General features: G+C 40.2%; 1 protein-coding gene across 7 annotated transcripts in view; it reads left to right on the top strand.

Annotated features, from left to right (window-relative positions):
- The window catches only part of VGLL4 (vestigial like family member 4), a 105,507-nt gene that overhangs the window by 73,315 nt on the left and 7,795 nt on the right, over positions 1 to 24,397 (top strand). For all 7 annotated transcript variants that reach the window (XM_074836648.1, XM_074836650.1, XM_074836654.1 and 4 more), the window contains 2 exons: positions 5,860 to 6,049; positions 23,963 to 24,185. In XM_074836648.1, coding sequence (XP_074692749.1) covers positions 5,860 to 6,049; positions 23,963 to 24,185 — 413 coding nt within the window. The remainder of the gene's footprint in view (positions 1 to 5,859; positions 6,050 to 23,962; positions 24,186 to 24,397) is intronic.

Below are 24,397 nucleotides of genomic sequence, written 5' to 3'. Positions count from 1 at the left end.
AAGGGTCCTCAAGCAAGCATGCCTGCACTCTGCAAGTGATATCACTGTACCTAAATTCTGTTCTTTGTGCAGTCTTTTGAAAGAAAGAGGAGGAAAAAGTGGGTGGAGATGATTGAATGCAGAGGTCACTATTTTATGTTCTTGCTTGCAATGTCAAGCATAATGTGTCCTTCATTGGCAGGCATGGTCAGATGGAGGAGCCAGAACAGAATAGTCGATTTAATCTCTGTATTTTGTTTTTGGCCATGGATTTTCTGGCATACATATCTCTGCACAGTGGTAGCCAGAGCTTGCTTCCAGGAGTAAGTGCTTTTCATATGTTTTGTAAACGGAGGAGAACGGGCCTTTGCCAATTTTTCTGTACATGTATATGCGATTTTTTGGTTTTTGTTAAATTAGCTTTTTGTCATATTACAAGAAAGCCAGTAAAATATGTGTCAGATAAGTGAATCAGTAAGTTGGCTGCTGAAAGAAATCTATCAATTATAACACAAAATATTTCCAAGATCTAATTTCATAGTAGTGTTTTATGATTAGGCTGTTCTCATTAATACTTAATTTTCTGTTGTTCCTGTAGTTTGCTGTTTTATTATGCTTTCCAGGTAGGCCTGTTTTATATACTACAAAGGAAATACAGACTACTGTGACTTTGTTTACAGTGTTTGGCAGACTGTTTCCCAGAATTAAATTTTATTTAAACTCAGCTTATATCCTATCTTTTATAGAAACTGCAAACCAGAAATAAAGTAGTGGTACAAAATGATGTTTTTACATAAAGGATCTTTTTGTTTGTTTGAGTGGGGGTTATAGAAATATTCAGCAATTATATAAATAAATATAATTTGTGACGGCTTCTTAGGATAGCTTTTTTTCATGAACCAGAGACTTACTACTGAGGAGTCTGAATGGATTAATTAATTTTCTTTGGTCAAGCAAGTGAAATAAATCTGCCTTAAATTACATACTTTTAAGATTGTCTTAACTATTTCACACAGACTTAATTTCTGGGGAATTTCCCAATTTCAAGGATATCAGTCCTCTTACAATGTATAGTATGCTGCGAAGTGATACCCAAACTAGGCAGCTGACAACATGTGCAGATTAATTCTGTACTGTGATTCTTTTGTTTTGATAACTTGTTTTGATGACTTGTTGAATTGAGTAATTTGCAGTGACTTCCCTGCTTGGTATTTGATATCTCAAATCATGTGATTTTTGTCCACGAATTGGAATTTTTATGCCATTTATCCCAATTTATGTTGGCACAGACTGACTTCTGTGTTTGAGATGGCAGAAGAAAACGCGCAATAGTTTATAAATTCGTTCCAATCTATTTGCAATTTAATCTCATGATTGTTAGAATACAGGAATAGAAAATGAAACAAATTTCATTTTATAGTATCCTTTTCACATATATATAGCTTTTGTGAATGTCTTGACTTTTAAGCAGAAATGTTTCATATGTCATGAGGGCTAAATTTTGATCTTGGATCAGTAGAGAAAACTGCCCTTGATGATCTTCACGTACTGTTGATTCCTGGGAATGTCTGGCCCTAAGAACATGAGGCAGCTCCTTTTACTAATGATCTCCTTTTACTAATGTCTGTGTGGAGGTATTGGAAAAGGTAATTAAAGGTGTAATGCACGTTAATTAAAGTCTGTTAAACTCTCGTGCCCATGGTTTTATTAATTAATAGAGTGGCCTGAGGTCTTGGTAATTCAATCCAAGACCTTAAAGGTAAGGACCCTGTTAACAGACACCACAACCGAGGATTTATTTTTTTTATTCTTTTCAAAGTTAATAAATGTGTCCTGAATTTACTCTTGTGGACAAATCCGTTTGTCAGGTGTAGAATGGAAAAGTAAAATGGGCAAGGGCAGTGCTGGAATTTTCTTTCAAGGAGTTTTATTTCAATCTGTTTTAAGGACTGTATCATGTCAGTCTTCAGCTGGAAAGACAAAGCCTTTCTTTTCTGGATTGTAATTAATGCTCAGATTTTATGCATTAATAGTAGCCAGCGGGAGAGAGGAAATTGGGAGGGGGAATAGGATATGGTAGCCATGTCTTAGTGCAGCCCATACTGAGTTGCTAGGTCGGAGAGGAAGGAAGCTAGCTGCCAAAATAGTGTATTTTTTTTTTTCCAGTCTTTGGTAACTCCTGGAGTTCTCAGACATATTTTAAGACTTCTCTGGTGTCTTGCTATCGAATCCACACTTGTAAAAACATGATTTTTGCTGTTGTGATGTCTGTATTGCATGGAGGTTTCAGTAGGGACGCAGATACTGCAAGAGAAAGGCAAACAGTGCTGAAGATCCACTGTTTACAGAGGACTGTCCTGGTGGTGTATATGTCTGAAAAGAGCCATGCTGGTTTTACAAACATTTAGTTTGCATGTATTAATTTGAATCGCTTTCAGTTTAGGCTCCTAAGTGGTTAAAATAAAGAACATTCTTGCTGACTGCATGGACTTCTGTCAACTGAGCGAGCGCACTACTGCAGTGCTGCTATATAGGCAGACACTACGTCACGTTGTTATCTCTGTTTAGCTTGTCTGTGCTTTATCATGTTGCCTAACAGTTTTAATAAAAAAAGAAAAAAGAAAAAAAAAAAAGAGGCTAGTATGAATAGTTGTAAGTAGAACTATCTGAAAGCAGCAGATCTGGAGTGCCTTACACCAGCTGCTTGCTGAAACAAAGAGAAGTATTATGAGAGGCACAATAAATGTGTTTGCTATCTCTGCTTTCAGTTGCAGTGCAGACACAAGCCGTCACAGTAATGAATTTTGAAAACTGGAGTTTGGACTTGGGGAATTTTATAAAACACAGTTGTTTTATCAGAGTCTTGTCTTGCCAGCTGTATGATGCGAGTCTGGTTACCATGGAGTGTGGTCAGTTGGGGGAGACAAACCTAGTCAGTAAAACAGCATTTTGTGTGGTAGACTCTGCTGTGGTTTCTCCCTCTCTGGTTTAAATTCAAGTTTGGTAAGGAGGAAAGTAGTGGGGAAAGAAGTTGCCTTTTTACTTAAATAAAAAGCAGTTTTAGCCCTAATCAAACTTACAGGCCACATGAGAACTCCTGGTGCAGTACAAATACAGTATATGACTATGCAGTTTATCCCCATAAACAATGTAGAGATATTTTTTCCTCTTGATCTCCCCCTCTTATCTGGACTCTTTTGTTTGGTATTGTTCTCCGCTTGCCTTGTGTCTGCAGGGTGGGCTCTACAAGATGCTGAGCACCAGCCACTTGTCTCTTCTCACGAGGAGGTGCTCAGTGTCTTCCAGCCTGTCCTGGAAGAGCTCTCACTGCTCCTGCCTGCCCACCACTGCCACCTCTTCGAAGTTCTGTTAATTTGATGAATTTTGGCCCTATGGCCCTGTGGTGCTGCAGATACACTGGACAGTTCTGGTATGTTTATGCCCCCTGCATAGTTACCACATTACTTTATGATTAGGAAAATGCATTACCAAATTTGACAGGCTTTCATTAGAAGCCATTCCTTTCTTTGCTAAATTTCTTTAAAATGGGTTTCTTTATGTCCAACAATAGCAACAATAGCCATAACATTTTTACCAGATTTTGTACTCAATCTGCATGTTAATATATAAATGCTGTTGTTACCATACGTATAATAAGATGAATTTCTACAGGTTTTTTTTAAAGAAAAAACCCCATTGAGGTAATTGTATAGTATCAGCCTCCTAGTTGCTGTTTGGGAAAAAGGAAAAGTTTCTAACTTACTAAATTGGACACTGTCTAGAGATTTTTGTCTTCTGTAAACACCAGAGTTAACTTTACAGGGATATTTAGATTGCCTGTGTTCCTGTCAGGAGTTGCTCGGGAGAAGTCAGTAGGAGTTAGGTTCCTGCACGGAATCTATAATTCCTGTAACAGAATTTTGTGTTTGAGTCTTCAGAAGTGATCTGAGATACTGCAGAGGAAAGAATAATTGCGTATGGGTGGGATGAAAGTATCATAAACCTTAGTTGATGAAAGTTTATCTTTTGACACTGGTATTAACTTATTTTTCTCAAAGATAGAAGTGAGGGAGATTCCTCACTGAGAGAAACTGGTATGATGTGGTTTACTTCTAAAATTAAGTGTGTTTAGAATATGAACACTATGTAGGTGGAGGTTTCTACTGGCAAAATATAAAGGCTGAGGAAAAAATGCAGAAATTTTACTGATACGAAGATTATTTCATATGAGAGGTCTTTTTGATAAAAACTTCTCCTGTGACATTAGAGTGGTTGCGGGGGGCTTCCCAATTAACACTTTGTTTTGAACAGGAGGGGGTCTGGATGTCTGTCTTAGAGCATTTGCAGTAGAGCACAGTTTTTACTATTTAGAGCTGAGATGGAAAGTTCCTATTTAGATTTGGTGCCAGAGTCTTTAATAGAAATCATGACTTGTGGTGTATTATAGGTCAGTGTATATTTGCTAGTTTATATTATGCTGACTAAATTGGCAAAATGCTTATTTTTACTGGTAAACATTCAGGAGGTTTTCTCCTCACTCGTTCTTTTTCCAACAAAATAGTATTTGTCGTGTGTGGAATTAGGGCAGCATTTTATAAATCATCTGCCTCAGCGATGATGTGAAAATGTGTGGTGGCATACAAAGATTTCCATTGTCAGGTACCTCAGGGCTGGAGATGGAGTTAACTTTATCCTAATTTTAGTTCTGGAAATTATGGCCATGTAGAAAACAAAATGCTTCTGGCAGTGTAGGAAAAATACAAACTTTAAACTCTAGCAAAAGTGGCTATTTCAGGAATATTACCAGAATAGGTAACCCTGGTTAATTTAGCTCCTCTCCAAGCCCCTGACGGAGCCCCAAAAGCATTTTTTTAAACATCTTTAAATCCCTATGAGGTCTAAATATGACCTGTGGCTGTAAGGATGTGAGTTCCAGTAAAGTCCATAACTGCTGGTGAAATTCAGCACTGTGCTTTAGGCTATACATTTAGTGAGACATTTAATTGAAATGGGAGCAGTACTGTGGTCACACTTTAATGCCTGCTTAGTAACAATATGTGAATGTGTTTATGCGCAAGCTAATTGTATCATTTCTGGAATTATTTATACACAGCTCCCACATGCCGTGAATGGCATTTTCTGATAAGTGTTAGATTATATAAAATTTATATTCTACTCACTACCACCAGTCTGCCTAGTTGAAAATTATCATTCTGAAAATTGAGATTTTGCGATTCTTGCACTGAAGAATTGTTCATTGTTCCAAACGTAGTTTAAAGGTATAGAGGAGGACATTTAAGGACAAACTTAAAACGTGCATCAGCAAGGTCCAATTTTTTCCCTAATTTTTACCTTGCACGGTTATATACCAGACAAGCTTGTTTTGGACAGCTTTTTATAAAAGGAATTGTTTGAGAATTTGAACGTTTGTTCAGTTTTAGATCTTGAATATTTGGCATAAACGTGAACTGTAGCCCTGGAATTTCTAACCACAACCATAAGAAAAGGAACAAAGCGTGTTTCATTGCAAATAGTCATGCTTTGCAGAATGAGGTAATGAAAGTTCAGTGCTGGAATGGCAGCTTGTAAGGAGGAATGCTTCTGAATAAAAATGCTGTTGGAAAGATGCGTTAGCTCAACCTTTCAGATCATCTGGGGTGAGTTGACCCCTCTCACATTACCTTTTCTCAAGTGTTTATTTCAGCATGAAGCACTAAAGGATGGTTTATGATGCCTTATTTATCTTGCAACCATGTTAAATGTGCCTGTGCAGACCTCAGTCTGGTTGGGAAATTTTTCTGCAAGAATGTTTTCAAAGAGAATGCTATTTTACCTCTCTTTTCCCTGTTGTGTTCATTCTTACTTGTCTCCTTCTTGTAGGTGAAGCAGCTCTAAGAGGGGAGCCCAGAATGCAGTCTCTTCCAGTATCCTCTGCTCTAACCAACCATCGAACAGGCCCTCCTCCTATCAGTCCCAACAAGAGAAAGCTCAGCATGGACCAAGGGGATGATGAGCTAGACTGTGAAAACGACCATGTTTCTAAAATGAGTCGAATGTTCAATCCGCATCTGTAAGTGTCTTGCTTTTGTTACCTCTGGTTCATAGAATTTAGTGCTATCCTCTTCATTTTTGTGTGTGCTAAAATCATACTGCGTCTAAAACTTTGTGCTAGATTTTTCCATTGTTCCAGTTTGTACGGAAGATCCGCACAAAGACTGGTGTGATTAGATGGGTCTTCTTGTTTTCTTTTGTTTTCATACAGCATGAAGTAACAGGAATTAGCTCAACTTAACTATTTATAGTAAAACTTATTCACCTTGCAATTTCTAAAGTATTGTTCATTTGTTCTTTGTAATCTGCTCCTTTTGCTTCCCCTGATTCTGAGCCTCTGTACTCTCTGCTGATGGGGGTGGGGAGGCAGAAGGAGGGGAAACAGAAGTGCTTCACATTTTTTTGAGGCCAGGAGATTGTGAGCCAGCTGCTCCGTAGTCTGCCTTGACAACTGGGCAAGCTGCAGTTGTTGCTAAACATTACTTAAAGGATTGCACCACAGCTCTGACAGTCAGATGTGGAATTTTTCATACAGGTAAGGTGTTGATGAGTGAGGTGCATGTGTTGGGTAATCATCAAATGCCATTCTTGCTGTGTTCTCATTCCGGGGAAGGCAAGTCTGGTTGGCATGAAGCGTACAGGCTGAGAGACTTCCTTCCATTCTTGGCTGGAGGAAGTGATGGGAGCGGCTCAGTCCAGGGCCGCCCCATAGCTGTGCTCCTTTCCCTGCTGCCTCAGCTCCTGCAGCCTCTGCATTCCTCGCATTCCACGCTGCTGTGGACTGTTGTGTTCAGTCATAAGATGCGGACAGAGGTATTTATCCTCAAATAAATCACTATAGTGTTAGTCAGAGGCTGGGCCTGTAGTCTGCAGTCTTGGAATTTGTTACAAATCAGGAATCCAGCACTGAAGTAATGCAAAACAATAAAAGCTCACAAGCAGAGAGAGACTTCTCATTTACAACATACCTTGTTCTTTCTCCTAAAAACTTAACTATTTATAGCCTTTCCTTGGAGCTGAGAATGCTGGTATGGGAAAGAACTGTATGCTGCATTTCTGTGGCATACATACATCTCACAACTGAAGAAATTTGTGGCGTTTTGGAATTATTAGGTAACTTTGTGGGAAAAGGTGTGACTTTTTTTTTTTTTTTTTTTAAAAACCCTCATTTGCTAGTGGTGAAATAAAACACAGCTGGCAGTTACATACATTATAACACTTTATACAGTGGAGGCCATAAAAATAATGAAGTCTGAACCAGTAGACTCATGTGCAACCAAGGTTCAAAGCTAAAAGGTAGAGGCAGTTACTTCATGAGGTCACTTAGATATATTTTAAAGCTATCTGGTCTTTACCAGTATGATATGTTTTTACTCATCCACTATGGTACCTTTTTACTCAGTAGATTCTTTCTGTGATTTTGTATATGAAATGTACATCTTATTATAATAAAAAGCACTGGTTATAATATAAATAAATATAATACAAATTTAAAAAGCCTGGTGTTCATGTGATAGGACTTAATCTATTTCAGTTAAACCATCTACTGCAGATGAATCATAATCTAAAATAGCAAACACAAAGCCATCTTTGTTCTACTTTATTTTGTAAGTTTGATCTGGCCATATGAAAATATGCTTCCAACTGAATATTATAAAAAAACCTGTTGTGATATATCTGAAATAGCTGAATATTCTGTGTATTTCAGATATACTGTAAAAGTTCACAAACATTCTGAGTATTCTACTCCCACTTCCCTGCCATCATCACGACTGAAGTTATTTTCTTGAATGTTTTTCATATTTTCCCTTTATTTCGGATTATGACGTTTGGGTTTAACAATAGAAGTGGATTACTCGGACTCTGTGGAACTGTTCTAAAATTTTTGTTTTGGAGATGGGAAGTGTGTTGTAGAAGCTTGACTTGTTTGCACTAAAGAAAAGACAGTAGATTTGAAGAAAGAAGTACTTTCTGGAACACAATAACAGCAGTCACGTTGTAGCGACTTGGGGTTCTAGAGGTGTAAGTTTGATAACATTCAGTTTAGAAAACAAAACCCGTAAGAGGTGTGGAGCATAATGTGGAGACTAGACGACATGGTATCTTTGGTGCTAGCAAAGACATTTTTGTGACTTGGACTATGAAGATGAAATTTAGAGTCTGTGTATTTTGAACTTTTCAGGACACAGTCCCCTGAAAGCACAGGACGAAAGAGTTGGTGATACAGAAACTGGGCATAACTGCCCCAGTCAGCATTAGGGGTGCAGACCGTGCATCTTTGCCACATAGCGGTGTTTAAATCCGTACTCCTGGCTGAATGTCTTCAGTTGTTCTAAACGTCCAGATGGGCAGATCTTTCTCATTTGGAAGTCAGTGCTTGGAAGACAGAAGTCTTTATAACTGCGAGCAGCTCTTGTTCAGACATTTGGGTCTTTGTGACTGGGTTGGTAGAACTGTGAAGCACTTGTATATTCATCCTCTTAACACCAGCATATTGTGGTTGGAAACATAATTAAATAGGACAAGAATTGTGTGCTGTGGTTCATTATAAATGGTAGAACCTTTTGTTAGCAATTGGATGTTAACTCTTAGGTACCAGCGCCCTAGCATCTCAGTCACTGGGACGCAGTGGGAATGAATCCATTTAATTGCTTTGGATACTTTATTAAAAATCCAGTGATGCCAGCCTTCTGTGTGGAAGTGGAATGCATTGAGATGTTCCCTGCTCAGGTGTAACTCCCTAATGTATCATCTTTGACTAGGTTCTTTGAGTTGTACTTGGGCATGTTTACTTTTATGATGGAAAAACACAGCTATTGGAGTACAGTCTCTGGAGGAGAGTGAATCAAATGCCCTGGCAATCCTACTATGTTTCTAAAATATGCAATGGAATTCCTGTGCAGAGAAGAATTTTATCAAAGGCTCTGTTTTTCAGAGGAGGTAATTCACATCTTTAGGATAACAAAGTATACTTGAGACCTTGTAGATTAATTCTTAAAAATCAGTACGTGAAACTGCCTATCTTATGGCAGTGTACTGAACCGTATTTATACATCTTCTGTATTTTTGTGGTCATAGACATTACACCCATAAGCTTCTCACTTGCGAAAAACAAATACTTCCACCCCGAAGTAAAACCTAGGCACTGTAATATGGAATTGCTTTATTTGCATTTCACACTTTCTTGTATGTCCCTCAAATGTTTTACTTAAAATGCATTTGCTGCTGAAGTATAACCTTGCTAAAGTAAAATGTGCTTTTTGTACCATACTTTATTTTCTGGTGCTTTGTGAAGGAGAAGCAAGCTTATTTTAAGCCTCAAGTTGAAACATGCCTTTGTTTTCTTATGACTTCACTAAAATCACCTTGATTTACAGAAGAGTAATTAGGAACTTGATTTATATATAAGAACTGCGAGCGCTTTATGTATGGGTAAAGTGGCTGGAGAGCTCTACCAGTCTTTCTTAAGAAATGAAGCTGCTTTGTTATGTTTCCAAGGTGTATTTAGCATTTCATGGCAAGTCCTGTGTAAAATTAACTCTCTCTGAGCATTGTGATGTAAGGGGAATGTGAATGAAGTGTGTTGTACCTTTAAGTGAAGGTCTCAGGCCTGACCTATGTTATGTGGGTTTCTTGTTTGTCAGGCTGGAGGCATTTTCTCATTTTCACAGTTCAGCTGAAAACAAAGGCCTCCTTATCCTTGCAGGGAGCTCTTAAGAGCTGACATCAGCCTTTTCCCAGCGGGCATCAGCTCTGCCGTAAGAGTCCTTGCAGGGAACGGGGAGCCCCGGAGCACTTTCTTCTCATGGCATTTTGTTTGCCAAGTAGCAAAGAAAACGAAATGAGTAAAAGAGCACAAAATTTTAATTATTTTTTAAAAAGAAATGACACTGGGCTGGTTTTGCTTCTCTGGTTTTTAGTAGGAACTTGCAAGTATGCAACTCTTAACTGTTTTTGGGCAGGGGACAGTGATGGCTAATACTTTATACTTGTGGTCTAGCAATTTTAAAAATAGTTTTTATGCTAGCAACTTGCGGGATCAAGTCACTGTATTTAAGGTTCAATTGAATTGATGTCACTGACCTCTTCAAAAGGATTCAGATTTTGTGTTACTGGTAAAATTATATGTGAATCTGGCCGTTCGAATTTGTATTGGAAGGGACTATTATTTTTGTTCGCTTGTCGAGTACATCAGGCTGGAAGTTGGCATTTTTGGTTTGGGACAAGCAGGCTTGTGAATGGAATATTTTCCCCTCAATCTCTTTGTCACAATTCCCATTTGGTTTGGTGGCATTCGGATCGCAATGACAATTTCTATATGAAAATCATCTTACGGCAAAAGTTTGCAGCTGTTAAGTAGATGTCTGAAGAAGAATCATCTCTTGATTTGTGTGATACGTAATTAGGTTTTTTCTTGTAATAAAATAAAGATCTACACGTGAGTAAGATCTCAGTTTTGAACGTAACCATACAGACCCAGACACTTCTGTTTCAAATTCTAGGTTGTGTCTTCACTTCACTACAGTGAAGAATCATGGCAAATCCATAAAGCCAGGCTAGATTCCTGGAGTTTGGAAGCTGCCATATATCATAAGTTTTTTACCATGAATATCCAATGGAGTTTGTTCACTTTAATGACACTGTAATAGAAACTACCCTGGCATCCTTTTTAAAAAAATCTGTCTTAACCTGTCCAGCTGTGTCCTCTTCAAGCTTGTAGTAGCTCAAAGCAAGGAATTTTGAGTAAGATTTGAAGTACTCAATAAACGACGCTCCTTATTAGAGGAGGACTCCGTCACCTTCCTCCTTACCATTGCCTGACCCTGGCTGAGTGCAGGGTGGAAATGTTCTGCAGAAAATCAGGTCCCCGTTGTGGTGGAGGCTGGCTGCAGCTCCAAGCAGGGCTTGAAAAGATTTAGCACTGGGTTGCAGAGGTAGTGTGGGAGTTTTCAGAAAAGTTCTTTGCTGCTAACTGCTGCTTTTTCAGTTCCAGACTTCATGTGGTATTAAGAAATATGTTTACACTGTCATTTTATTGTGACAGATTGGAATTGAAAAAAAAAAAAACCCTACACACACAACTCGGAACACCCAAAATGTCTCTCATTTGCTTGCAGGCATCTCCACTGAGTTCTCTTGGCACGGGTTATGCCTTTGAAGTATTTTAGGATTAACCTGGTGTTTTCAAAGCAGCCCTGTTGAAGCTGAAATCCTCTGTATTGCCAGTGGAACTGTTACAATGTGGCTCTTGTTGATTACAGTGGACAAAGGATTACAGAGCAGGTTTCAAACTGCTTTTCCTATTTTTTTTTTTCTTGTATGCATTGCTTGAATGATGGGCAAAATCAATCAGATACAGTTTGTTATTTATTAATGGAGATTACATATACACAAAATTATTCTGAAATAGTTTCCAACAAGATGTACATTAAATTGAACTTTCAGAGATGGACTGGAAAGAGCTAATTTATCTGAGTTAATATTTAACACTGAGTTTTGCAGAAGTTCTTATCCAAGGGGGAATTTCAGAAAGTACTCAAGTCCCTTTCAGTTCAGGAGGGTGTAGCCAAGCACACATGAAATGCTTGTTATGAACAGTTTCAGGGCTAAAAATTGATTGATAGCTTATCAGTCCTTCACAAAAAGACCTGATCTGTCCAAATTTGGGTATATGTTTTAAGTAGTTGAAAAATCAGGCAGTGTTAGCTCAGGTGTCTCCACTTGCAAACAGAAGGGTTTTGTTAGCTGGTTCCAGAATTCTGCTTTGATAGAACGTTTTACACTTTCATTTTCCTTCTTTTGTATAAAATTTCCATCCAAACTTACTTTGCATAAAACTTCCGTAGTATGTTAAGGCTCCGGGGCTGCCTTGTGAAGCACAAAGCTGTGTTGTCACAGTGTACTGGCGGTGCCAGGGCGGCCTGCGCTCAGGGCAGCGGGACACGCACCCCTTGGTGGTGGCTCTTTACCCAAGGGACCGTTCTTCATTGTCCTTAAAGGGAGATTTTACGTTGTGTAAATTATCATATATCTACGTGGGGGTGAAATTCAACACCAATCCAAAAGTCTGATAGCTAAGCAAGAGGCAAGAAAAGAGCCAGTTAACATTTACAAACATATTCTAGATGTGTATCCTAGCCATATGGAAACAAAGGTTTAATCTCACTTCTCTTTATTTAACCATTTTCCCAGATGTTTCCTGCAGTTTGACAGATGTACCATTTACTAGAAAGTTACGCTCTTGAGAATTAGAATGTTATGGACACGGTTGCTATAGACAATGACTCTGTAAGGGTAAGATCTGGAATAAAACATTACATTAATTTCTAGTTGAATAAGTAAATTTTTTTCCCCAGACTTAAAGTGCTGGACTGGACAGTCCCCTTTCATTTTCTCTCATGCTGTAATGCGCTACAAAAACATGCGAGCTGGCTTTAACTCATTCCTGCAAAATTGCTGAGTGCTGACTCTGAATAAACGGCATTATTTCTTAGTGTGGAAAGGTGGAAAGTATTCCTCTGGCTATTTCTAACCATCCGCGGCCATCTTTACGCTTCAAGTGCGTGCCCTGATCGCCGGCCAGCGTTTCCCCGCCAGTTTTCGGTCCCTAGTCTGACGGGGAGCGAGCAGAAATGGCGGGAGGGGAGTGTGCAGGCCGTGCCCAGGCTGCCGCCGCTGCCTCCATGCCGCGGGCTCCCGACGCGGGGGTCGGGGCAGGGAGCGGACCGACGCGGGCCGGACCTCGCCGCCTTTCAGCAGCCCGGGCCGGCTTCCCGCGGAGCCGCCTCTGGCAGCGGGCCGCTCCCAGCCCGCCCCGGGGACAGCCGGGCCGCGCCCCCGGGGACGGGCCCCGCCGGGCGGGCAGCGCGGGGGACTCTTACGGCGACGAGGCGGCCGGGGCCGCGCTGTGGGCCGCAGCCGCTCGCCGCGTCGGTGAGGCCCCGGGCGGGGCTGGGGGGACGCCCGGGCACTGCTCACCCCCAGGTTAGTGCCGGGCCTTGCGCCCTTCACCCCATCACCACCCCGCGGGGGCGCAGCGCCCCGAGCCCGCCCGCCCGCCCCGGGGCTGCGGCGAAGGGGTGGGTATGGCTTCCGTTGAGGATTTATCCCGAAAGAAAATGACAAGGGAAATAAAAGGACGTTGCCGCCGTTGAAGTCTGGAGGTTTTGACCTCAGTTATTTGACCACTTCCCCCAGCGGAAAATCCTGCTGGAATCCGCCGCGCTTCGTAGTTGCCGTGATGTTGACTAAATTAGTTACCCATGCCCATATTGCTGGATTGAAATCGAGTTGTCCTTTAAATTTCTTACATAACTCCACTAACACTGTAAACAAGCCCTGCAGCTCAGCAGCTCTCCAAGATTTCTCATTCACAATGTAAATATTGTTCCTAAAATACAGTGGAATGTGAACATAGAAAGCAGAGTCTGTGTGTTGGCTTATTGTACCTGCAGGTCTGTGTATGCACCGGGACTGGATTTCACTCGCGTCAGTGCACGGACTCGAGTGCAGAATACCTGCTTGGAAAGAAAAAGAGGGTGGGATGAGTTTGGTAAGCCATGAGAAAAACTTTCCAAAACATCTGGGGAGAAGTCTCAGCACACTCTAATTACTGCTCCATGTAGTCTTTAATGTGGCACAGATGTACAGTTACTGTAAATAATGGAGGAGTTGCACATTACAGTCAAGTTAAGGTCGATTCACGTGGTTCTGTCAAAGTCCTGTCTTTAAAGCCCTGGGCTGTCAATGTTGTTTGAGCTCTGTGGACGTGGCTGGCTTCTTGCTAGCTATCTGAAGTTAAGGAATGATGCTTTGTGAACCTTTCTGTCACATTTTTAATCAGTAACTTTTAGTATTCGTAAATCAGTACTTTGAAAAGGGGGGAAGTAAAAACCCCAAACACTTTTGCTTGTGGTTTGCTTTTCCAGCTGAAGTCTCCTTAAACCAGAAGTTGCTGTGAGAGGATACTGTTGATTTTAGGATTTGATGGTTAACTTGAAAAGTACCCTTTCAAACACCTCACTGCTACTGCTGTGGTCGGTTTGGTTATCAGCTTTTCAAAGGAATTATTTTACTATATTGGTATGAATAGTTGTGCAAAATATAACGAAGCTGTTATTGTATTTATAGTGCTTCTAGAGGTTTCAGTAATTCAGATTTTATTAGCAATTAAAAACAGTTGCAATAAAGTTTTAATGAAATGTTTATTCCTTTTATAAAACAGCCCATGAAAAAATCTCATTTCTTAAAACGAGTCATTTAAACACCATTCTCAGTCTAAAGGTCTAAAGCCTGGGTTTTTTTGAGAATTTTTGAAATTTCTGTCTGAAAGCAAATTAATGTACTTTCTCAGCTTTTCCTTCTTCACATCAGCTAATGTTGCATGGTGTATCTGATGGACAGAGACCATCATTTGTAAGCATTAATGATCCAGGCCCTTTTCCCTCTTTCTCATAAGAACCGTTGAAGTTGGAAACGAAAGTTTGATAATCCCATCTCCTGACAATTTGACACAGTTAATTCCAACACGGTGACCTTATTTTCAGAGACTGGCTTGTGTTGTTAAAGCTCTTACTAAATAAACTTGCCATTCTCATGTTGTTGATATCTTTTACTTCCCACCTTTAAAGAAAATTATTAATCTGCTCCTCTACTGTAAGATTCTACCTGATGTGGTCTTTTAGGTGACTGAACTAAATAAAATCCCATAAACTTTTGAGAATGTGAGGTTGACAGATTGACTTAAGCTGGTACCCACTTTGACAAAAATAGTTGCATGACAGGCATTGAGTGATGAATGAAAGTATTTTTTCCTAATAAAGTAGAAAATATTGTAAGGAACAACCCAGAAAATATTACAGGAAAATGTAACTGCCATTTTTTATTTCCTCTAAACAGTTCTGCACAGTTTCACCACTGAGTTTCAACACGACCAAGTTTTCCCAGAGCCTGCAGAACAGACTGATGTACCCTGGCAATATTGAGCACACATGTATGTGGCTAATCTTGTTGCACTAGGACATGACCCACTGCTGTGTCTATTTTATGTGCAAGCTTTCTCCTGACATTGGCCCATAGTTTTCTCTCTGTGATCATAAATAGTGTTTACAGTATTTTCCAGTGACTCAGTATAAAAGGTTAGGTGCGTGTGCCAAGTTTGACTTCAAAAGGATGTTAATATGGCTGAATTATAAAAGCTGCACGTGACCCTGCACATGAATTGGTAGAACATAAGAGGAAATGTCTGCCAGAGGTGTTTGGGTGGGCATTGCAGTTGGGTAAAAATTAATCATTTTATAGCTGCCTCTGAATCTTTCCAGTAGCCCATCTGACCTTCTTGCTGTTTTCATGGAAGCCTCTTTGCTCCTTCCTTATACTGTCAGATTTTCCTTCCTGCTTATTAGAAATTTTAGGGAAAGTTTGGAGTGTCTCTTTAACCTCATCTTCTATCATTTGCTCTTCTCATGTTTTTCCCCTCCAAGCCACTCAAAGTGCCTTACGGACTTGAAACAGTTCAGACGCCTGCACGGATACTTTTAGTTTCCATTCCAGCAGTGACTTGCCTTCCTAGATCATGTTCTGTTCGTCCCAATATGTGCAGTAGCCTGACTTGCTCTCCAGATGTGAACATTGGCAGGCTCTGTATTTCACCGGCTTCATTTGACTTTCTCAGAATAAGATTATTGTGCCTTCAAGCCCTTCGAGCACCCAGATACTATGCTGACTTCTGTGTAGTTTACTTTTCAGCTAGAAGGGAAACCTTAGTTCTGGGTCCTGACTGGCAACCACAGGCTTGAGTTTCTGGGGTGCATTGATATGTCATGAGTTTTGCAGTTTTACTGAAACTGTCTTCCATAAAAAGTGCTCTCTGTAACTGTAGTAGCAGTGTCTTCTAAAGACAGACCGCATCCTCTGCAGAGCCCTTTGCAGCTTCCAAAATGTTCACACCTTCTCTCTTTGGTCTTCACAGTTGGCAGAAATAGTTTGTCACTTACTCATTTTCCTAGTGTGTTGTGCAGGTTTTTCAAAGGCAACTGGGAGCTACTGTTGTCCTTTGAAGAGAGAGTTATGGGGAGGTGGCTGAATCTCCTGTCTCCTTTCCAAGAAATGTGCTGCTCCCCTGACAGGCCGTGAGAAGTTAGATCGGGGAGGCCAGTGACGCCGCCTTGCAGGGTAGAGGACCGGAGTGTTTCTTCTCTGGCTAACGCGATTGGCAGGAGGCGGGATATTTTTTGTCCTCAATCCTTGAAAACTAAGTCAGAGCAGAGGGGAGTTGTAGTCAGCTGTGGGTTTCCACCTAGATATAGTTAAACAAAACATTGGAGAGATGAAATGGGCTTATCTTTATGCTCCAGAAGTTGTAGTGCATTTTAGGAAACTTATAATAATTGCTGCAATGTCCAGTTGTACCTAGACACTTGTTGCTGTGGTCATACTGAAATGCTGGAACTTTCTGTTGTTCTAGCTCCACTTTTTGAGCCATCAGTTATTTTTTTAAATTAATTTTCCTAACAGGCTAATTCATATTTACAGTTACCTCAGCAGAATTATGAGATGACTTATCATTTCAGAATTTTTCCAGTTGTTTATTATATGTTAAAATTTTGTCATTTACAACTCAGGTATGGCCTCACATAAAACCTCTTCAAAAAATTATGGTACTTTAAAATGAGCCATCAGGTGTACCACACAAAATGAGAACCTAGATGTAGGGGGTTTGGAGTTGAGCGAGCAGGCAGTAGAAGTGCAAAGCAGAGAAATTAGTGGGTGAGCAGAGGTTCTGGGGTCATTTTTATTTTTTTAATTTTTAAAGTTGAATTACAGGTTTTGATTTTTTACAGGTAACTTGCAGTCTGTACCCATTGCAGTAAGGTAACTTTGTTATCATTTCTGGATTGTATATGTACGCATGTGTTCCAGCAGTGACATAAATTTTCATTTTAAAAATCCCAGAGTTTTACTTACAGATGGAATGAGTGATTGCTGTTATAAAGCAACCAGTGCTACCTCTTAAAACAATCCTATGTTGGAGCAAAGATGGCCAAACATTAAAAAAATATTCCTGTGAGAAAAATAAGTAGGATCTGAGATTGTGTTAATTGATTTTACTGTACATTAGATTTAGATTTCAGTTTTGTGGGTTTGGCTTTTGACTAAGGTCTTACATCATGCGGTTCCCTTGCATTCTTTCATACTTGTGAATATTAAGCCTTCAGGAAGGGAAGCTCTTCTGTATCAGAGTAGTTTTGCTTGGTGCAGGCAGGCAGTAATGGGACACTCCTTTATACATTTCACCGCTCATTATTAATTTATTTCTTTTACTGTGAAATCTGTTCTCCTGGGTGATTACATTCGCAAGTAACTATCTGTCCAAGATTTTATCTCTGAAAATCTTGTTTTGGTGAGGATAAATATAGAAAGTCTGACCTATGTTTGTTTATATGTGAGATTATCCTAGTTCTTGTTAGTGTGTTTTCAATGGTTTTATTTTGACTTCTCATCTCAAAGGTCTTTCCACTGGCTGTAGCACCAAGCAAAAAAAAAAAAAAAAAAATTGTGAATTGAAATTTTCTAAGGGAAGGAACTGTAGAATTCTGGTTAGAGAGAAGTGGAGAGAGCAGGGAAAAATAGGTACAGTTGGTGCATGCCTGCTTCTGACTCTGAAAGAATTTGTGTAAATATGATGCTTAATTCTCCAAACTGGGCCTGCTGCTCAAACTGAAAAATTCAAAGGAACAAAAGCCCTTTTCTGGGAAGAGTTAAGTTTAATTATTGGTGGCTGGAGAAGCTCTGAGGCAGTGCTTAAAATCCTGGGTGCCTTTGCTGAGTTGTTTCTAGCCTGAGGCAGAAAGTGAAGACTTAGCCACCTGCTTCTTTCCTTGTTAACTGCTCTTGAATGGGGGAATAAATGGAGGATTTGCCAGCTACAGACCTCGGTTAAAGAACCCCCTGGTAGCCAGCTGGCTAGCTAACTGCTGCTCTGGAGCCCTCCAGAACCACTGCGGGAGGCGTAGCTGCCGGAGCGCTGCTTCCCGACGGGCGCTTGTGGCAGATCACTCGTCAGCTTTATCTGTGCATTGGTCCGAACGCGATCTCTAGTTTGCCCAAAAGATTTCCTGCAGGGTGGGAATATACTGTACAAGTAATGTTTAAGTAACAGCAAAGGCAAAAAGGGAGACGGCATTGTTTATCTTTCTCGGGAAACCATATCAGAGGTCCAGGTTCTGGGGCAGAAATGCTTCTTGCAAAAGAACAATGATCTTGTGCAAGTTGCCTACTTGAAAGCTTTTTGGGATGGAGTACAAAGCCATAAAAGGAGAAGGCTACTCAAAGTAACAGGGAAGCATAAAGCTAATAAAATGGGATGAAAAAGGGTTATGTATTTAGGTGGCAGCCATTCAAAGTAGATGTGGTTTGAACAGTGTATTGGGCTGTTTGGAGTATTTTTTCATGTTATGAATACTTCAGATAATTGGCTGACACTCAAAGAGCAAACTGCTAATACTCTCAGGTTTTGTTTGGGGTTTTTTAGTGAATCTGGATTGCTTAAAAAATTCTGAGCAAGGAATAGTTAGGATTTTTCCCTCTGGATATATATCCCTGTATTTTGAAACATCACCTTAAATTCTTGTTTTCCCACCTCACAGTTACAGAATTAAGGTATGCAAGTAGATACTTTTTCAGGAAATGATCCCCAGCCATGTGGAGAAGATACTTTGTATCAGTGGATTATAAATCCTTAAGTAGTCTTTAACAAAAGCAGCTGTCCTCTTTCAGACTTACGAGTTTGTGAATAAATACAGTAAAAGGTGTTAGAAAACAAATATTATAGAAATGCTGAAAATATGAAAATTGTATTTGAATTAGGTTACACAACTGCAAGTTTGCTCTTAAGCAAACTTATATATATAAAGAAAAACATCTTACATGATAATTAAAAAGCACTGTAAGTGAATACTTGTTCTTTCTGCAAGTGAAACACACTCCTACAGTACAACCATTTCAAGTTAGAGCTCTATTTCTGCCAGAGGGAGTGTGAAACGTCTGTGATTTCTTCACTTGGAGGTACAGTAATACTTTTGGCATCTGTTCCTGAAGGATCTGCAGGCTGGAAGTGAGTGCAAGCAAAACTGTCCCCTTCGGTGGGCCTCTTTTTTTTCCTTTTCCTTAAGCAGCTGGCAGAGTTAGTCTGTTCCTGTAGGATGAGTGTGAATTACCGCCACTCTGTGCCAGTGAACAGAACAGCCACATTTAAAGGTTGTACAACAAAAAAAAAAATATTAAGAACAATGCATTTTAGCCACCTTTGAACTGGTTCCTGAGGAGGACTGAAACATTGCTTTCAATTAAGAAACGTTACTTAGAACCAAACTGAAGCAGACTTTCAGCTCACAGTCAGGATGTGTGTGGTTTTGGTCTGACATCCATCTGAGCACATGACGCTTGGTAAGTGCTGGAGCCTGGGTTATGATTCACTGGGGAGAAACATGGAAAACAATGTCTGTTTTTCAAGTGTTGGAGAAATGAATTTAAGGTTGGAATCGTGTATAATTTTGCTAAAATAAACCTGCAAGTAGCTTGAATACCTCTGTTAGAAGGGAAGTGAGGGTGATGGGTCTGGCTGATGTAATAGCGTCCCAGCGCCTGCTCTTTGCTCAGGTTCTCACCCACATTCACTGCTGGCTGGTTTTTAAGCCAGTGGCGTTGCACTGACATCTCCACCACTGAAGATGGAGTCCAGAGTTACATACGCTGATTTTTAAGACAAAGTGAAGTCGGGGGATGGTGAAGCTGTTTGGACAGCTGGATTTATTTGTAGTATACATTTTTAAGTTATTTTTCAAACACGGTCAGAAATCCTTCTTTGTAATTTGCTGCCCTTACGTTTGAACTAAGAGATGCATCTCTGTACTTGTTCAGGGCATGTGGAATTTTTAAGCTAATTGACTTTAGTGAAATATAATTATCTTCAAACACATGTAATTTTGATTGCCCCTTCAGACAGAGCATCTAATATTGAAACAAGAATGACTTCTTTCAATAATAATAATAATAAAATTGTAACAAACTCTCAATTTCTAATAGAAAACTATTTTAAACTTACATTTTAAACTAAAATTATTTAATAATGTGAAATTGATGAATACTCTGTAAATAATTTGATGCACAATTGCTTTACAAGTGGAGTCAGCTATCTGTAGGATTTGCTATTTATATTAAATAGGAGGGACTCAGAAGTGCTGGTGTATTTTCGCAAGGGCAGAGCTATCATGTTACAATTCTACACGGTGCTGTAAAATTTTCAGCTGGGCTCAGAAAAAATAGCATGTCATGTGGAAGCAGAAGTTTCAGGTATTCTTCATTTTTTTGCCAAGTCTATATAGTTGAAGGTAGATGAATTGAGAAGAGGACTTCTAAGGAGTGGAGTATAAACTGTTCCCTGCCCGGAAGAGGAGTTGTTCTAATTTAGGAAGAGGGAATTATTTGCCCACAGAAAGGACTAGGGTGTGGTCTGCTGAGATTACTGAGATAACTCAATAATTTTAGGTATCTTTAGGGAAGGTCTGCCTACTGTGCTGTGCTTCCTGGCCCCAGACAGATCCCATTTCCCAGTTTCTTGGTCCCTTCTTCCAAAAATCTTTGCAGAAAAGTTTTGCTGGGTTTTTTTGGGGTGGGTTGGTGGGTTGTTCTTTTTTTTGGCAGCAGAACTACCTGTTCACCACTATTTAGGCCTGCGACTTTTTGTTTAAAGTAAGGATGAGTGAAATAGGTGCTGTTGTGTAAAATGGAAAATTTCTTTTGCCTGGGAATTTCAGTAGGTTTGTTCACCACTGGTCACTTGACAGCCCTGCCCCCCCCACCCCCCTGCTGTAAATGCACTAAGTTGTTGAAATCCCAGTTCTAAGAAAAAAAACCCAAACAACTGGTGTAGCCACATTTTTTTGTTTCATTTTACAAGTATTTTTGGTGGAGGAAAAAAGTTTTTCCTTTGAAAATCAGCTTGTGCTTATTAAAACAAAATATAATCATTCTGAACAGGGATTTTTTTTTTTTCTCTTTGAGGCAGTGAAAAGTAGGAATCTACTGGAGCCGTGGTTTTGCAGCCTCCAAACGGTTGTTTAAATTGTAGTAGACCAGATAATATTTAGTTGAAAAGTAAGATTTTGGCTTGCAGCCACGAAAGATACTGCATTGCAGCAAGACGAATGAGCCATCTCTGCACAGCATTGCCTTTATCGCTTGAACAATGATTTTAGCCACGTCTTTTCATGCATTATTTCCCAGGCTATCTCATGGCTGTTGTCCAGGTACCAAACCAGTCTGCAAAGGCACACTATTTATGAAGTTCCATGCTTCCTTCCTAAGGGGCGGTGCAGGATTAGTCTGTTGTGGTCAGTAGCTGTTTCAGTACTGTAATTCAAGATGAGGCTACTGTACTTTAAATATAGAGTCTGTTGTGCTGCCATTAAGTCACACATTTGCATCAGTCCTTAGCTCAGAGCAATGCAATTCTAAACTTCTTTCTTCTGAACGCTGATACTGCAAAGTAGTCTTGTGAATTGAAATGGTACCAAAGCTGGCAAAAGATGGAAATGTAGCACTGTGAGAATGTATTTCCTGGTGGTTTGTGTGCGGCTTTATTGTGTCTAAATCTGGCCTATAAAGAAGGATTCAAGAGACACATGATTTTCAGAGAACATCTTGAGCACCAGCTGTGAAGCCTTAAAGGTTAGATTTTATGGTCGATTCTGCTAATCTGCAACTACTAATTTGTAATTAGTGAAAAGGGACAAGCGATAGGCGGGGGGGCGGAGCGGGGGGGATCTGAACGGTTGCAAATTGTATTGTTATTCTGTTGGCTGTTCCCTCCTAAGCATGTCAGGGGAATTTGGCATAGAGAATAAAGCTGTGTCCTGAGGTTCTCAAGTCACTGGTTGCCTGGTATCATATTAACCCTGACTTCTACCATGATAAATGAATTGAGTTTTGATTCAGGCAGCAATAGCAGATTTCTGTCCAACCAAGTGACTCTCGAGCAAGCTGAAGAATAGCACTGAAGACTTGTGATGAGTTCAGCAAAGGTCCTGTCCCTGAATACAGCAGAGGTCTGCACCCTCATCTCGAGAAAGATTACGGCTTTTCTAGCTCTCTTACACAAGGATGACACAGATATGGGAGCAGTTTTGATTTGAAGAAAGTAGTACCCTGGAGAAAAAAGGTTGTTGAACAGAGGGATGAACTCAGGAGTGGCGTGAGGATGATAATCAGGGAGCGATGGCCTTGTCTCTCTCCTAATGCAAGAACTGGGAGGGTAAGAACAGACCAAGCCATTAGATTTTAGGTCAAAAAGAAGCAAAAAGACGGTGAAGAAAAGGTACTTAACAAAGCTTGTAGTTTAAACCATGCAGTCTGTTGCCACAGGATGTTGTGGAGGCTAAAAGCATCCATGGTCTCAAAAGGCACTTAAACAAATGCTGTGCAGCACAGTGACCACCCGACACCCAGGGCAGGGTGACAGCAGAGCATCCCACACTGCGTTTTGGTGTTCGGGGCTCTCCCTGAGGCACCCCCGTGGCAGCCAGAGACTGTGTGGCCACGCCGGGTCAGGGCGCTGGGCGAACTTGAAACCTGCGAGTTTTTTCTGCAGCATTTTTGTTGATAAGCTTTGGTGTTCCTTCTTTTCTTCTGTTGGCAGGACTTTTTTTTTTTGTCCCCTCAGCTGTTAGCATTCCTTTTCGAAAGGCTTTATCAGGCATTGAAATAGGCACTAGCTTCTTGGAATTGTAACTTATTTCAATATTGAATACTATTCGTACACCTTAATTTCTAGTATTGCAGAAAACATTTTTCTATTCTGTCTCTGCCTAATATTAATCAGAGCATTTTTAAAGATTGCTCCTGCATATTAATTTGCTATGATGTGTTTTAAAAAGTGGGGGGAAAGACCCCTTGTAAATGGAGTTTGCCCACTTAATACACAGGGACATACAGGACACTTCACTATTACTTCAAGGGCTCTCTGAAGACAGAATGTATTTTCCAGAGAACCAGCTTTCTCCTCTAGTGCTTTCCTAGGTGACAGAGGAGTTTGCTGTCCAGGCTGAGGCAGTAGGCATTGCAGCGTGTTAACTCTTAGCGTACCGCTGTGTTCCAGACTTCCAATCGTGCCCACGCTTACCTTGGTAGTGGTTAGGAACGACTGCCTTCACCAGTATGAGTGAAGTACCTTTCCTTCGATTACCTGGTTTGCCTTTAATGATGATTATATTGCTGTGTGAAAACTGAAAGGTCTTACACATAAGTACAAAATCAATATTATTTTAATTGCAGTGAATGATTGGCTAATGATGTGAGTACATCTACTGAGATTTACTGTTCATTAGTAGTTTGAAATTACTCTTTCTAAAGAAGAGTTGTAATTAAATGATTCTGAGATGTGCAGTGTAGTTTGCTTTTCCTTCATTTTCTGATTGAAAATTTTCCTTTCTGCCTTGACTCACTGCATTTTGCTGATATCAACCACATCTTCTGAGTAAAATAAACTCTCCTTGGGCTTCAGCAATGCTTAGAGAATCTTGCAGTGTTAGGAGACAGAGTGGGATTAATAGTATGTTCAATGAGGAGATGTCTATCTTAACAAAGCATGATCAGCTGTTACTTTAACTCGGTGCGTTTAGGTAAGTATCTGAAGAAATTCTAGGCTGAAGAGAAGTGTTGGTTGCCAGAGCTTGCAAATGTAAATCATTGGCCTCTCTTTGCAGGGAGGTGGCTGGATAGACCAGGGATACTTCACTGAGGGGTTCTATATCCCTCCTCAGAAACCAAACAAAATGTATTGCCTCATGTTTCTTGAAGGGATTTAAAGTTGCGTATCTTATTATAGCTTGCAACAATAGTAAGTCCTTTGACCTTTTTTTCTTTCACGTGTTAGAAACAAGACTGCCAATGGAGATTATCGGAAGGAGCACAGAGAGAGGAGTCGCAGCCCAATAGAGAGGGCTGCTGCCCCGACAATGAGCCTTCATGCCAATCACATGTATGCCTCAATCCCAAGCTTGACCATGGATCAACCTCTAGCACTGACCAAAAACAGCATGGATGCAACCCGAACAGTTGGCATCGCACCTACACTGACTTCTGTGGAACGGCAGCAGGTACTGGCTTCTAGGCTGACAAGAAACTCTGGGTGGTTGTAGGAATCCTTGCTGTAGACACAATGAGGACTTCCCAGATGTAAGCAGAACGTATTGTGAGTCGCAATAGGTAGGCAATACTATTCCTCAGGCAAAATGTATTTTAAAAATGCACAAGGAATGTCACAGCTCATTGTGTTTAACGTGAATAAATCACTGATGTTTAAATATAT

The sequence above is a fragment of the Strix aluco genome, chromosome 11 (genome assembly GCF_031877795.1).
Source record: "Strix aluco isolate bStrAlu1 chromosome 11, bStrAlu1.hap1, whole genome shotgun sequence".
Classification (NCBI taxonomy): domain Eukaryota; kingdom Metazoa; phylum Chordata; class Aves; order Strigiformes; family Strigidae; genus Strix; species Strix aluco.
This window is presented reverse-complemented; position numbering and strand designations above follow the sequence as displayed.